This window comes from Dromaius novaehollandiae, chromosome 21, assembly GCF_036370855.1.
Source record: "Dromaius novaehollandiae isolate bDroNov1 chromosome 21, bDroNov1.hap1, whole genome shotgun sequence".
Lineage (NCBI taxonomy): Eukaryota > Metazoa > Chordata > Aves > Casuariiformes > Dromaiidae > Dromaius > Dromaius novaehollandiae.
Genome location: NC_088118.1, coordinates 8,210,158 through 8,226,037, shown reverse-complemented (window position 1 = coordinate 8,226,037; position 15,880 = coordinate 8,210,158). Strand labels below are relative to the sequence as shown.

General features: G+C 48.1%; 1 protein-coding gene across 3 annotated transcripts in view; it reads right to left on the bottom strand.

Moving 5' to 3' along the window:
- The window catches only part of KIRREL3 (kirre like nephrin family adhesion molecule 3), a 349,047-nt gene that overhangs the window by 120,349 nt on the left and 212,818 nt on the right, over positions 1 to 15,880 (bottom strand). For 2 of the 3 annotated variants that reach the window (XM_064524341.1, XM_064524342.1), the window contains exon 2: positions 8,839 to 8,916. The exons of the other annotated variant lie outside the window; for it this stretch is intronic. In XM_064524341.1, the coding sequence (XP_064380411.1) occupies positions 8,839 to 8,916 (78 nt within the window). The remainder of the gene's footprint in view (positions 1 to 8,838; positions 8,917 to 15,880) is intronic. 3 annotated transcript variants of the gene reach the window in all.

The following is a 15,880-nucleotide window of genomic DNA, read 5'->3' as shown; positions in this document are numbered from 1 at the left end:
CAGAAGCACGCGCATGTCCCCTGCCTCTTCACGAGCTGGACCAGGCAGGCCACGGCTGACACGAACGGCGTGTTTCCTGGCTGCGGGCGGAAGGCCTGCAAAGCCTTGTAGAAGGCGGTACTGCATTGCAGCAGCTGTGCCCAAGGAAGGCTTCCAGACAACGGCAGCAAAGAGCTCTTCCTTTCTCCAGGCCTAGGTAGGCCTACGCTGCTACCCACCTGCCCCTTTCCTCAATCAAAGCCTGGGTCTTTTTCTTGGAAGCAATTACTTCCAAGTACACTGCGAAGCTGGAGGCTTCCGCACAATCATGCCCTTGTGCTGACGTGGGGAGAGCTTACAGGAGGATTTATGGCATCATCAGAACCTGACTTAATGGTATAGCCAGACCTGCGTGTCCAGGTTCTGGTCTGGTGGACACCAAGTCAACGGGGTGACCTGTATTGCTTATGAAATACAGTCTGCCAGCAACCTCTCTGGCAGGGTCCCATAGACACCGAGGAAGGAAAGCTAAAAAAAGACCCCTGGGCTATTGCAATGGCTCTGCAGAGAGGGGGAAATTGCCAATAAATACACACGCCTGGAGGGAAGCTGAGGGTAGCCTGGAGGCAGCACATAGATGAGGAAAGCCAGAGTCACTGTCCTGATAGAGCAGGCTTGCATCTCCTTTAATTCATACTCCCCCACATGCACACTTTAAAAACAAACCACCCCAAACCCAAAGATAGCAACACCACAAGACAGACACTCAGTCTTAGGTGAGGTATATAACCTTAACTCTGCCCTTTTTCAGATGCATAACAGATCACTCTGTTCCTTACATGCACATCTCATAACAAATGTGAGTAAGAACTTAAAGAGGAAGACAAGTACAACAGAATTTAAATAGCCAAGATAGTCTAACTCCCTCCGAGATATTTATCTGGGTCTATTAACATCTCAGATCCCTTAAATGTCTTTAAGGGGCCCTTCATCACTTGCAAAGGAATGGCACAGCTTCCACGTGATCTCTGGTTCTCTCATACACACTTGCAGGTTTAACAGGAATGGAAGCGATTGAATTATTTTACACTATCTGAGGAAGAACACGCTGTCCTCAGCTAGTATGCAGGGAGTGAAGAAGTACTGTATTCATTTAGTTAAGACCACACAGCAATAACTTTCCACAGGGGACCTCTACTCAAATCAATATATAAAATTATACCCTTAGACCGTTAACTGCTACACCACCGTTGCCATAAAAAGCATAAGGTTTTTAACAGACTTAACCAGCGGTGCTGCTCAGCTGTGCACCACAACCACTCTAGACAATCGGAGCATCGAGGATGAAACTCGGCTCCCGCTCTCCAGAGGGGCAGGGAGCTGCAGTAAATCAGGGAGTTATCGAAGGCCTGTGTTCCTCATAGCAAAAGGTAAGACAGGAGGAGCGGGACCATTTTACCCAGTCTTCCAGCTGACCCAGCCCAGGTGAAGTCCTCCCCAGCACTAGACAAGAGACAGCTTATTTGCTGTTTTCTCCTCCAGTTTAACTTGCATCCCTGCCTTGTTTGCCTAACAGGCACGCAAAGCATCAGAGAGATGTCAACGAGACCTCTGCTGATAAGAATGCATCTTTAACAACTTATCCGGAGCTCCATCCACTCTCCTCTTCCTTCTCAAAGGCCTTTGTCAGATAAAGAACAAAAGGCTCAATGCAGCTCATACAGGAGATGCCTTCCCTAATCACTTGCAATTGTGTCTTCTCAGAGACAAGTGACAACCCTTGGGGTAAGGCAAGCTTTCCCTATCACAGAGCTGCCAAGCCCCCAGGAGACAGGACTGGTATTGGTGATGACAGCAGCAGAGTTAGGGCAAAGTTTGCACCACACCCTGCAGCGAGCCTTGGAGATCAGCTAGCGAAGGACCCACCGCTACAATGGATCCCACTAGATCTCATGCCAGGGATCCTGTTCCCAAGCTGCACACTGAACACCACAGGGTCCTGCTCATTGCCCAGGCAGGTGAGCAGCACCTCAGATGGCCACATGTAAGGTGCTGGGGACCACTGCTTTCACTAACCAAAACAAGGCATTAAAGGTCTGGTCCCCTGCAACATCCAGGTCTTGAAAGACAGCAGCTCTCCACCAGCAGGCCAAAGGACTTGATTAAATCTCAGTTTCTCCAGCAGCGCAGGTGGGTACCCAGGAGCATGGAGGCTGGCTCTTGGCATTCATAGAAAAGAAGGGTCATCTTTTACAGAGATGAGGGGGTTTGGCTCCACCTTATCCTTGAGTGTGGGGGACCCATGCTCAGACTGTGCTGTTGCAGATGTAAAGCCTCTTGCAAGATCCTAAGTCAGGTTATGTTTCCCTATAAATCCACCATCCGTGAGGCAGCAACTGCCTTGATGGGCTGCTAATGGTGGCACAAAGACATCATTGTGTCTTAGTGCCATACTCTAATAGGACATTTTCCTGGCCAGAAGTGCTCACTGAACCTGTTTTGAGCTACTGCAGGGAGCAGAAATGGGATCCAAGCAAGAGACATGTGGAGCAGAGACACAGCCAGCTCCTCTGAACAAGCTTTTTTTCCCAAAACAGCAGCAGCTCCATCCCAGAGTCCCAGCTGGTTTCTCCCCAGACAGTAAGACAGGGCATGACAGAGATGGCATATCCAGGCTGCTCAGCCTGCAGAAGGGAAACGCATGGAGTTTCTTTGTTGGCCATCTCCTTCACCGAAGGAGCAGGCAGGCAGGCACAGTCAGAGCAGAGTGGGACTGAACCGAACGCTAGACACTGGTCCGTCACAGAGTGACACACTCAGCCTGTGTATCTACCTGCATATCCAGGGCTTCGATATTTAAGACATCTTTTAAAGCCTGAAGCCCCCAGGTTCAGGTTTAAGTCACTCTCCTCTGCTCTCTGGCAGGGGTGAAATCCACCACCCATCTCAGCCTTGCTGCTGCTGCACCCCAACACCCTGTAACCTAAATACTCCTTCCCACAACAAAGCTGCAAAAGGATCTGCAGCCTTCATTCTGGCAAGAGCTGCAGATTCCCTTGGAAAAGCTATTAAGAGCCAGTTGAATAGAGCAACCTTTCATTGACAAGTCACTCGGCCCTTTAAATGATCTCCAAATAGCGTTTTCTTTTTATTGCTTTGTGCAGTTTAACAGCCTTGATTTCAAGTTACTTTGGCTTATGATAAACTCCAGATCTATAACGCTTCCATTCTCTCCCTCCTTGGTGTCTCTCACCCACTTCTTTGTTTTTATTAAAAAAGATCCAGGAAAACAGATAGCAGATTAACAGGGAAACAAATTGAAATAGGTCAAATGTATCTTGCTCAGATGACAGCCACCCCATTAGATACTTTTAAACAGGACAAATAATCTGTTCAGCAGCACAAGTGGGCTTTTACATTTATTCTAAATTACAAACCAAATGATTGCAGGCTCAAATGGAAGCACTGGCTAATTGCACTAATATCTCACTAATTCCAGCATCAAGGAATGGGGGAAAAAAATAACGATTTCCACCATTTTCCAATTATTCAGTTTAGACCAAGGTACATTATGCAAACCCCGGGTTGAGCTTCCTTTCCATTTTGTGATCTATGGCAAGGACTGGAATTCCAATTATTAATAATGTAGGAGCTATAATTATTCTGAGGATGGCTACAAGATAATTATAAGCCATAAAAACAGCTTTCATATGCAAGCACAATTTTCTCCCTGCATCTAGCAGAACTGGAACCTATCTGCAAACTAGAGATACACAGGCGTTTAAGACAAAAAAACCATCCAAAGCTACGCTGCTTGCAGCTCGTGAGCGCGAAAAATGCAGCTGATAACATAAGCCAGAAGCGGGCAGCTTGTTGCGCCAGGCAGGCTGGAGGCTGATCTGAAATATCCCTACTAGTCCCAGGCCCCGATGGCTGCACAGGGACACAAACCATGTTGCAGAGGAGCAGAGCCGGGATAACAGAGCAGGTCCACAGCTCTCCCTCCATTCAGGCCATCACTGTCACGGGTCAACCCTGGCCTGCATCTTAAGGCCAGAGCTAGGGGGATGTATCTCACCCTGTTGGGACCACCATCAGCCCCTGACAAGAAACATGACCACCTTATTTTAGACCCAGTGCCTTTAACTGACGAGATCCCATCCCTTCTGAACAAAATGGTTGAGATGAAGTTTTCAAAGCCATTACTTTTACCAGCTTCAGCTCAGAGTCCAAACCAAACTCACAGACTTGAAGATTTTTCTTCTGCTAACCAACAGCCCCACAACATCCACGTGGTCTTTAGAGAAAGACTTCCTGCCTTGGATTCAGTCAACCCTCATCTGAGCAGATTTCTATTGTCATTATCCAGCAAATACAATTTGCTAAGCAACACCCTCTCCCAGTTAAACACAGAGCAGCATCCGTTGCTACGTGGAAGCAACAGCTCAGCATGTAATGGCTGCTTGTATCGCAGTACCTTGTAAAGTGAACCGAGACACCTCGAATGCAGAAACGCCACAGAAAGCAAGTTCTGCTCCCAGCCATGATGTATGGGCTGGGTTCCTCCTGCCTGGGATAACTAACACAAACACCTCTCCTGGCACACCAGCTAGCGCTCACAGCTACAGCAGCCAAGCTGGAGGAAACTGCCTGGAGATGAAGATACCGATTGTAGCCTGGTGCCTGTCCCTGACTGATGGCGTGGATGTGAGCAAAGCAGGGATATAAGCCAAACAGGGAGTCGAAGAGGGGGAGATCAGCCTTCCCCAAACACGGATCATTCTCCCACATCCATCAGCCTGTCCAGGAGGAACATGCTGTGCCAAGTCCTGTACCATCCCTTTTCCCAGCCACCGCTGCTTTCACCAGCCAGCCTCAGACAAGCAGAAAGCACGTCCTTCCCCTCCACGCAATAACCAATCCAGAAGGCTGGGCCTGCACGGATGCCAGCTGCCTGCGATGCAGGACAACACAGGAGCCAGAGAAGCCCCCGAGAAGGGAGGTGAGAGGGAGGGAGCACGCTGCCTTGCCGTGCTCCCGCTCGCCTGCGAGCGGAGAGACAGTTGCAAGCACCTTCTAGCAGCCGGCGCTGGCGGGAACAGGTGGTGAAGGAGTAGGCTGACACCTCTTAGCACTTAATCGTTCCCATTTGTAGCTTTATGAATGGCAGCCAAAAAGTGCCATAATTGCTGCAGTGACGCTTGCTAATGACTCGAGTTAGATCTGGCAAGAAGTCAAAGACAGGAAGGAGAAAGACAAAAAAAACCAGGAGTAGGATCAACATTTGAATACCAGTCTTTGGCCACCTCACAGGAGAGCAGGGCAAGTGCAAATAGGGACAAGCAGAGCCCAAGCACACCAGGGTGAGCAGGGAGGGATTCTACAGCACATGTGCCTGTGAAGGCTGAGCTGCCCACTGAAGACCTTCGGCTTCGGAAAGGGAAGACAACTGAATGGGGAAGGGGAAGAGGGAACAGAAATCCAGTCCTAGTTTTCAGGCTAGGTTTTGAGAGCCTTGCTTTTGGACTGGGGGATAGGACGGGACTAAGGTGAGCCACATCACAGATACCACCTTTCTGCCCCCCCAAAACATCAACTTGAGCCAAGACAGCACAAGACCTGGGAAAAGCAGGGGAATTCATCTCATTGCCAGCCTCAGCGTGACCTTGGTTTTATGGTACGTGCATTGGCAGATCGCGTCCAACGGCCTTGGCTCCCACTGAACTGCCACTGTGGCCAGGGGAGAGCTTTTCCTGAGGAGGAACCAGCCCCTAGCGAATAAACAGCACACTCCTCCCAATTATGTATCTGTTTCTGGATGTTAACAAACAGTCTGCAGCATCTGATTGAGTGGGTTATTAGCAGAATGAAGACAGATGGTGGAGGATTAACTCTAAAGTGTCTTTATTGCGAGGCCGTCATTACAGACAGCTCTACCTCTCTCCCTCTGTCTACAACTGTTGCCAGCTTAATTTCACCCTACAACTCACAGCCGCACACCACACAGCCATCCCAGCACGCAGACACAGCAATCGTCAATCACGGCAGAGGGATGATCAGGTCGCAGCCGCACCGGAGCGGCACCTTCCTGTGTCCCAGCTCTGCTCCCCACACGTGCCTCTAAATTGCACCCAAACCCAAGCCGCCTCCCTGCCACGTGCTTCACAGCAGCAACACGGCGGGAGGCAGACCGGGAGCCGACGGCACCCCATGCATCGCAGCAGTGCCAGCTGCGGGGACAGCGCCCGACTCGGCTTTGTCTCGCACGTCACCAGCAGTGCTGGCAGCGGCCAAGACCGCGCCGTTGACTTACGGCTGGCAGAGGCCGGCACCTCGTCCAGACCTGCTTTCTGACGAAACGGGTTGAGAGTTGACATGTGTTAACGAACATTCAGACTTTTCCAGTTCTTACGATATGCATCCTAAGATGATTCGTACTAGGGGGTCTACTGCCGTAGCCAGCTAAAGCAGCACAATGAGGTGCAATTCTTCCACACTGAAGAGGTGTCTAAGTCCCCCCCAGCTTCTCTACCTCCAAGTACATTTTGCAGACACTGCCATTAAGTGACAGCAAGGTTCTAATGATCCCTGTAATCACCCATTCCCACTACGATGGAGACCCCACACCTCATAAGTGTCCAACTGCCCCCCCTGCCTACCTCTGCTTTCAGTCCCTTCAGGTACCCTGTAATTACTAGGGCTATTAACACCAAAACATAGTAAAAAAGGAAAAGTTCCCACTTGGCAAAATGCAAAAGGGAACCTGTCTCCCTCCTTATCCCCACAAGGTAACTGGCCAAAGAGTCTGGCTCATGTACTCTGGGCAGGAAGCAGCTTAGCTGTACCACTGGAGATGACCAGACATCTGAAACCTGCCTTGGCTCACATCAAAGCTCAGCCCACGCTGCACAGCTTGGATCTGCACTGAAATCCAAAGCCTGGGAGGCTCGAGGCCTGCCACCGTCACCCAGAACCGCCTCTAGTGAAAACACATGCATATCCTAGGTGGTCTTTGTAGCCATGGAAATCCCTTGACTTTGTATTTTGCAGATTGTACCTTTAAATGCAAGGGTCCCGCAGTCTGTAGGGCCCAGAAACTCGTCTGCTGCACAGAGGAAGGCAGGCACACTTTGTTCCCTTTCCCACACAAAGCCTTTACTTTTGGCCTTTCATGTTTCTTTGTTCTCTTCACACAAAGCCACATTCAGGCTGCAAAGGGGGCTCGCTTCACAGGTGGAAGCAGAACTCAAATCCACTGGGGACAGGAGCGTCTCTGAATGATGCCAAAGGCTCAGGTGGGATGCCCAGGCCTGTCCCCATGCCTGCTGGCTCTCCAGCACCAGGAGAACATCCCCAGAGCGCTCCTACTCACCTGAGCATGGCCACAGCCTTTCCTTGAGAGGCTTGGGGGACAAGAAAGTATTGAGAGAGATTTCACCTTCTCACAATACTTAGACCAAGCTTTGCCATCTATTCTCCCATGGGGCAGCCCCTTGCCATTAAAGAAACATACTCTAATCAGCGTTTAAAAAGCACACAATAATTAACAAACATGAGGTGAAATCTTCTGAAGTACTTTTTCCATATTATCAGCTCAGTACCAAAGCTCCTGGGAACACTATGGAACTTTTGATCTCCTAACTGATATTCAAGCCATAACCTGTCTCCGCTAGTTTTACCCCAAGAAAGCTAATGCACCTTTTACTTTCATGAAGACAAGGCTTCCTTGCAAGAGTAAGGACCCCTGAGGCTAGTCATGGGGAATACACTATCCCACACAAGTCAAAGGAAGCACAACAGGGGAGATAATCACACCCTCGCCTCTTTTCAAAGCATTTCCAATCAAAACCTCAAACAAGAACCAAATCCAGCTCAGGCCTGTTTGGATCCCCAGAGCAACCTTGCAATAGCCAAGCTCCCCCTGCCACATCCCCAGCACAGATTTCCCATATCACACAGCTCTGGGACCTTTAACCCTTCTCTGATTCAGCATTAATCCCAGATGGCACTGCACCAACGGTTTACTTCAGGAAAAAGCCAAGCAATAAAGCTACCAGAAGCAAAAACGCTCACTCTAAGTGTAAATACTTTTTTGTTTAGTATTATGATTCATAATTATTTATATTTCTGTGGATTAATCAATGCTTGTAAAGCAATTCAGAGTGACTAGAATATATAACAGGGAAATTTTAGAGATCTCAGCCTCCGTGTAAGAGCTTGACAAGCAACAGAGTAAAGTCTCTGCTTCTGAGAGGTACAAAGGCTCTGGCAGCCCTGATTCCAGATCAGGAACAAATGGATTTTTCCAAGCAAATGATGATGCCTTTTGATCACATCAAGGCTAGGCCTGACTCCCCAGTTGGCTTTTGTAACTGTCACCAATAAGGTGGACATTCGTGCAGCCAGGTAGCCCACAGAAGCTCTAGGATGTTGCAGCTTCCTGGATACTGGTGATACGAAGGTAATCGGTCACACTCGATGCACCGGTATGAACAGCTGAAGACTTGTACTCTGAAGGTGTCATGGTGAGGTACTACCACAGAGCCAGAATAAAAGGACCACATGCAGCAATTGCTGCAAGAACTTCCCATGTGCCAAATCCTTCCTGTAGCCCAGGGAAAAGATGGTGGATGATGGATGTATGGAACTAGTAAGCTTCTGCTCTTGTCTTGCAGCCTCACATAGGGGGCTTCCAACATCTTTACCCATTAGGATGCTTGAGAAATCAAAAGGGAGCGGGTTTTTCTCCTCTGTGCGAACAAGAACCAAGCACACTGCTAGCAATAGCAGACATTCTCATCCCCTTGCAGTGAGCTTATTAAAGAGGAAGGAAGAACAGAAGGTGGGGAAGCCACTCACCTTCAGTCATCCTGCGGTACTTCTCCTTGTACATGAACCCCAGTACTAGGCAGCATCCTCTTCCTGGGAGCCCCAGTTCTGCAAGAGGAGAAGGAGCGACGTTAGCAGGTGAGACTGCGCTGGGCACAAGGGCAAGCACGTGGGGATGCCACAGGGAGCAAAGTCTGCTGGTGACGCTGTTTAGGCAAAGCACAAGAGAGGCAGGCAGGCAATCAGTCTCTGCCCAGTTTGATAGCTGCACTTTGCTGAGGTCCCAGCAACACAGAGGGACAGATGTGAGCCAGTGGTTCCAACCCAACTGCTGCCAGCTGCAGCCTCCGTGCTGCTCTGCTTTGCCACACACATCCAGAAAGAGGCAGGTGACCACCCCCACCCTTGTCCATTTTTTAAGTGCTCCTTTTTATTATGCATAGGGAGCAAGCTGCAGCTTCCTTCCCATCAGTGCTTTGCAGCAATATGGACTTTTTAATCCCTTTTGCCTTTAACAGGCAGCATGGTGAAATGGGACACGGACCTCTAAAGGGAAGACAAGTCTGACTTGAGGCATCTTGCCCTTTAGAAACAAACAAGTGACCCTAAGAGTGGCAGAGTGCCAGAGCCTGAGGAGGCACTTGCCTTTGATCCCTTGATTTCTTAATGGGGGTTTCTGACTATCAGTAACAAGCAGAGCAAGAGATCTGAGCAAGGATTTTCCAGAAGTAGGCTGCATGCATGCGTTCTCCCCGTGTGCATCCCAGAGCGGCGAAAAGCTCCAGTTCTTCAAACAAATTCTCCTGTGTCGCAGTGGAGAAAATTAAGGTACCGCGTCCCTGACACTGCCTGCCTATGGACCTGCTGAGCTCCTCGGGGGCCCCTGCGCTCTGCAGAGCCCCGCTGATCAAAGCCCCTTTGATGTTTACTTAATGTGGCTGTGGCATCTTTAGAGCCCCCCCTCTGCCGAGAGAGGAGCACTCGGGAGTGTCGCTGAATCTAAGAGGGGAAGGCAGCGAAGCAGGAGGGCTCAGAGCACAGCAACAGTGTTGGACCACAGCGAGCACTGCACGGCAGCCTTCGCTCGTGCCAGGCAGAGCCTAGCCACACAGGTTTGGCTTTTCACTCCAGGATACAAGTTTGGGGTTGGCTTGCACATCTGGGCTGCTCCCAGGGGAAGAGAAAGTTGCTCACCAGTGTGATGCACAGGAACAGCACCTGGATTTACACAGCACTGCATATACAACACCCTTCCCTGATACAAGCCGACAGGGCATCCTGGCAGAGGGGTCAGGTCAGCATCCTCCTCTCTGCAAGGAGCAGTTAAAGAGGTTTCTCTAACATTATACATGGCTCCATCTTGCAAGAGGCTCAGAACCCGCAGCTCCTGGTCCTAAGGCTCCCAACTAGGGAGGACTTCAACATGTCCTTAAAATAAAACACAGAAGCAATCCCACTGACGTCAATGCTCAGTGTGTCTCCTGAGATCCTTAAGGCAAGTTGAGATTTAATTACACCCCTAAATCCACACTGACACCTACAGTAGTCCCCCAGACAGAAAGAAACGGGCATCTCTAGAAAGTGACTCATCTCGCCTATCTTGGGCAAATCTGGAGGTGTCTGTTTTTCTCTCACTGACTATAAAAGGTAGCAAACTCAGATATAGTTGCCTCAAGATTAAATTGGGGCAGGCAAACCAACCATCCTCTTCCTCAGCAGTTTCTTGAATCAGAGTCCTAGTCAACAGAAAGTAGTAAACTAACCTCCAATACAGAAGCAGAAACCAGCCCTCTTGCTCTTCAGGACTAAGGCAGCAGGATCTGTGCTGCCGTGGCACAGCCTACTTAGCAACTACAAATACACTAACAAATACATCAACCTGCAGAGCATTAGATGCCTCTACTTGATACTCCTGATTACAGTTAGGACCTGCTGGTTTTAGCTGAAGGACATTCAGCACAGGTTGTCTCCTTTAGCGCTGTCCGATAACCAGAATCGATGGGACCTCACGGGACTTCACGTGGCGTTTCCACAGAGGGTGGTGCAAGGCCTGGGCAGACAGACACCCCACACACATCAACGTGCACGCAGCAGAACAGCTGCGAGCCTGCGACAGCATCCCAAGCCTCCGCGACTGTTTATGCAGAACCTGCGGAGCGGGCAAGAGGCATTTGTGTCTTTATTGATAGCAAAGCAAAATACCATCGATTCCTATTGAGCCTCTGGTGAGCACCGAGGTATCAAAGTGTAATTAAAACAACACAATTAGATTAGCACCACACAAGACAGCGCAGTCCACAGCAGAGTTGAGCAAGCCAGCATCCCTACCTGACTAATTCAGACATGGGTCGCACATCCTGGCCTGCACGTACTGTCCTGTTTGCTGATGCCAGCCGGGTTTTTCCCTGACACAGGCAACTTGCCAAAGGGGGCAGAGAAGCAGGCACAGTCCTGGGACTGCAGAGGCTCCACAAACACCCGCAAAAGCACCTCGAGCCAAAGCAGAGAGGGGGAGCTGGGATACAGGCTGCAACAGCCTCAGCCTACACAAGGGGTGAATACCACACCACAGCACCCACACCTCAGACAGCCAGCTCTTATCTTCCAGACCATCGGGAGAGAAACACACCCGAGAGAAGCTGTGCTTTAGAGGTTGTGGCAAGGGGCTGTAACCCAAGCCTGCAGCTGTGCTGCCCAAGAGCTCACCATCACAACAGCTCAGCTAGTGCAGCCCTTGAGGGGGGGGAATAGCCAGAGAGGAGCCACACGGGCTGGATCCATCTTAAATCTGGATTATTCCCTGTCTGGAGCCCTGACCAGAGCACACGGGTATGGGTGTTTGTCTTCTGCCTCCCCGAGGGGTGCTATAATTAATGCTTAAAAAGCACTTTGATATGCCATGATGAAAGGAGCTATATAACAGCACTACATATAATAATTCATACTATAAATTTGTGAGAACATGCAAAAACCTTTATAGCTAAAGGCACCTTTAAATACTTGAGAGTGCCTTTAAAAGGCAAAAACATTTCAAGATGACTTGGATGCCTAAGGATGGCTCACCACTTCATGGCTTTCAGAGGCTGCCTAAAGCTAAAACAGTTAAGCAGATACCCACCATTTTAAGTGTTCTGGCTTTAGGGGGGTGCTGAGATAGCACTGAAAAGGAACCTACCTTTTAACCCATGCAGGCCCCCCACTCCCCAAAACAATCCCATCCATCTCCTTGCAGTGGCAATTGATTTTTCAAGCATACCAAAACAAGCCACATTCGAAGTTTATCATCTCAGTCACTTTCGAGACGCATGAGCTTAAGTATTTGGTTTAGAAAAACATGCAGAAACACATTTACACTTGCATTAATTCATCTCAAAACTTAGAGGAAAAACCACTAGGACAAAGCAGAAGCAATTTCAAACCAAACATTGCCAGCATTAGCAGCATCAAGCAACAAAGAAACAAAAGCCAGTAAAAAGAAAGAGCTTAGAGCAGATGAGCCAGGCACAGCAACCTCTAGAAAGGCATCTTAGGTCCGACCTGGGCAACCGGAGGGGATCAGTTTGCTTTGGAAGAACAATGACTCTTTGCTGACCCAAATTATGGCATCCCCCTGCTTTTTCTCATTCCACCCCCCTCTTTCCTCCTATCATTTGGAATTTCATTACCCACTTTCAAGGCAATTACCCTACCCACAAGTCAGAGGGCTCTAGGAGTCTGATCAACCAGCGCGGTAAAGGCTAACGCTGCAAAGGAGTAGTAAAGGTTTATTAACACAACCGTAATGTGTACTATTGTGTAGCTGTATTCCACCAGGAATGATAATAAATGTTTAATAGCCCAATAATACCTGTTTTAATAATTTTTCAGCTCATCTTGTCTAATTGCAAGTTTATTAAAGAACGATAAACTTTATAATTGCTGTAAAGGCATAATTGCAATTCCATTGCTTATTCAATATTGAGTTAATTATATTACAACTAAGTTATTTTTTCCCATACATATTAAATATCAATTAGCTGTTTTAAACTATTGATTTGTATTTAATTAACTATGCTATTATATACCAATTAAGCTCTTATAAGAGAAGCAGAAACAGCTGGTCTCTTAAATTAAATTTTAAAAACATTGTATTGAAATAAATATCACGTTTCCATTTTCTCATGTTTTCATTCTGTAAGGATGGCAATTTGCTATTTGTAAATATTTTTCCAATCGCATGTTATATGCATGAGCTTTGTTTGTAGCTCTGAACTTTCTTTCCAGGGTGGCAAACTGACAGTCTCCATGACAGAAATCCCAGTGTCCGCCTGCAACGCTGCGACATGGCAGCTTGAAGAGACAGCAGCCTGTAAACAGCCCCCATATCATCTCACCTGGGGATCTAAGCAGCAGACAACTTGGATGGGAGCTCCTGAAAGGGCATGGAAGGCTTCAAGGGAAAACACTCAATACCTTTCTGTTTGTTTCTAAGTTAGCCACCCAGCGAGACATTACAAGGCCCCACGTCACCAAAACTAACAGGTTTGGATCACTTTTCAAAAACCTTTGCCTAGAAACCTTATGCTCCTGCTTAGAAACAATCTTCTCTTCCAAGGTGCGAAGGTGCCTGTTGTTGGATATCTTGCTAAGGAGACTCATTAGGCACAGAAAAGCCCAATCGCCCAAGCATTTCCAAGTTCTCAGCTTCAGTGAGACCTACTGACTTTGCATCCCAGAAGTTAGGAGACGTGTGTGAGGAAGCATTTCCTTCATTGCTTTTTGTTGTGCTGCCTTCCAGGCTCAGGAATCATCCTGCTTTTCTTGTGCGGATTTCATAAGCATCCCTGTGACCTTTTTTTCAGGGGAATTTGCTCTGGGCGCCAGTAAAGGAAGCTGCATGCTTCCCCTCCAAGTTCTCCTTTCACTGCAAGTGCTTGATTCAAGATCCTTCCCTCGCCACCCTTCGCGTTCACAAGCGTTGCTGAGCAACTCCAAGCAGCTGCCACGTTTTGGCAGTGAGCAAACCGATTCTTCCACATGTAATTTGTCTATTACACTGTTAAGTCTGCAAAGCAATCCAAGTTCCTCAGAGATGAAAAAAGCTATACATATGCAAGTTGTTATTAAATCTGTGCCCAGTTAATTTATAAAACCGTATTAAAAAAACTAAGAGGCTTCCCAGATGAGAAAATGGTCACATTACAGTTCGAAAGAGGAATGAAGTAGATATCAGTGTTAAAAGCTGTAGTAATACTGTATTTTATTCTATAGTGCTCTGCAGAAAAGTTACATTTATAAACCCATTTATTGTATTATGTACTTGCAAACCACCTTGTCATCCATTTATTGCACAAATAAAATCTTAAAAGCAGAGGATTAGTTGAGTGTGTCCCTCTGGGACCACAATCTGACTTTAAAGAATCCATCAATGAAGTAAAACAGATGGAGCAGAGGTGTTTGCCAGCTCATTGCTCCAAGATCTAAAACGCAACTGCGCAGAAGGGCTTCTCTCTGATGATGCACAGACCTGGAAGTCCTGCTCATATTAATGAGGGAAGCCACGTCCAGGGCAGCTTTAAGCCTCATTCTGAAGTTTCCTTGCTTGCAGAAACCTCATTCCCGGTCAGAAGCCAGTCCTGTTTGAAGACTTCAGAGCAGCAAGTCTTTGCCATTGCCCCTGCACAGGGGTGAATGTCACCTTGGGGAGGATGGCTCAACTTGCATCGCAAAGGAAAATGCCCAAGGTCAAAACCCTGTGAAATACCTCCGTTACGATCTGAATTTGCTTTAACCAAAGCTGAAGTTAAGTGTGCATCTGCACCTAAGAAACAGCAGCATCGCCAAAACAAAGCAACCCCAGCGCTGTTTCCCCTGAAGGGAGTCTCTGATGCTGAAAGATGACAGTAGCTCCTCAGGGCCTTTTAAACAGTGCAAGCCAATTGGCTCTGGTTCTGCTTTTACCCTCTACCAAATACTCTTTTAGGCTACAAAACATAATGGAAGACGACAGGAAAACTGGGGTATGCTTACTTTAACTGAGCTTGTTTCAAACCACTGGAGGGGGAAGTGCCATCCATGGCCCAGGATGGGGTTGTCTGGGACAAACAACTTTGGACAGGCACATACTTTGAAATATCATACTATACCTGGCATCTAGCTGCCACAACTCTCTCCAAATATCAGGACCAAAAGCTTCAAGAGGAAGACTAGAGAAACCATGCAGTAAGTAGATTTCCCCAAGAGAGTTCTGCCCTAGTACCAGACAATTAAAAGTTGCTTCTGAGCAGGAAGGACAACTGGAAGCAGGGGAAAGAAGGAACGGGGATTCATGCTGCTGAGCAAAGAGACTTACTTTCCTATGTTCCTTGGCTAACAAACAAAGAGGCACCTTCGAACTGCAGCTCAGCGCTGAGACATTTTGAAGAGCTTCTCTAGTGGCAACAGAGAGCACCTTTGGCCCCTAAAGCTCAGTAAGCTGCATCTGTCTATATTCCTCCTCCTCACATCCTCCATGGCAGTTGCCCTCCAGATATCTTACAAGCTCATTGTATTTACAGAGCATCAATCAAGTGACAAGGAATCCTCGCAGCCCCCAAATCCGGTCATTCTGAGGGTACTTCCCCTCCACTCAGCCCAAAGCACAGAAGCCTGCAGGGAATGCTACAGCAAGAGCAATTCACCCCCCCGAGTAAGAAAACTTAAGAGTACTTGAACTTCCTTGCACAAACAGGTTTTCATCCCTCAGTATGCATTCCCTGTTGCAAAAGTCTCAGCTTTCACATAGCTTTTGCTCTATTTAAAGAAGCTGTGTAGAAACACAGGCTGCTTTCTATGTCACTGGCAGCAGTAGGCCAATTCCTGCTTGCACTTAGACAGCACTGCTGATCAGGTAACAAATGCAACCAGAGACTTCCACGTAATTTTGCCAAAACATACATAGGCTCTTCAAAAGGCCGTAGTGAAATGGCTGTGCCCAGATAACACACCCTTAGGCAGTACCAGCAAGAGACCATCAATTTGCAGCTTTGGTCCCCAACTAGTGCTTCTCCAGGGTGGTCGCACACTGCAGCCTGGACGTGCCATGCAGAACATG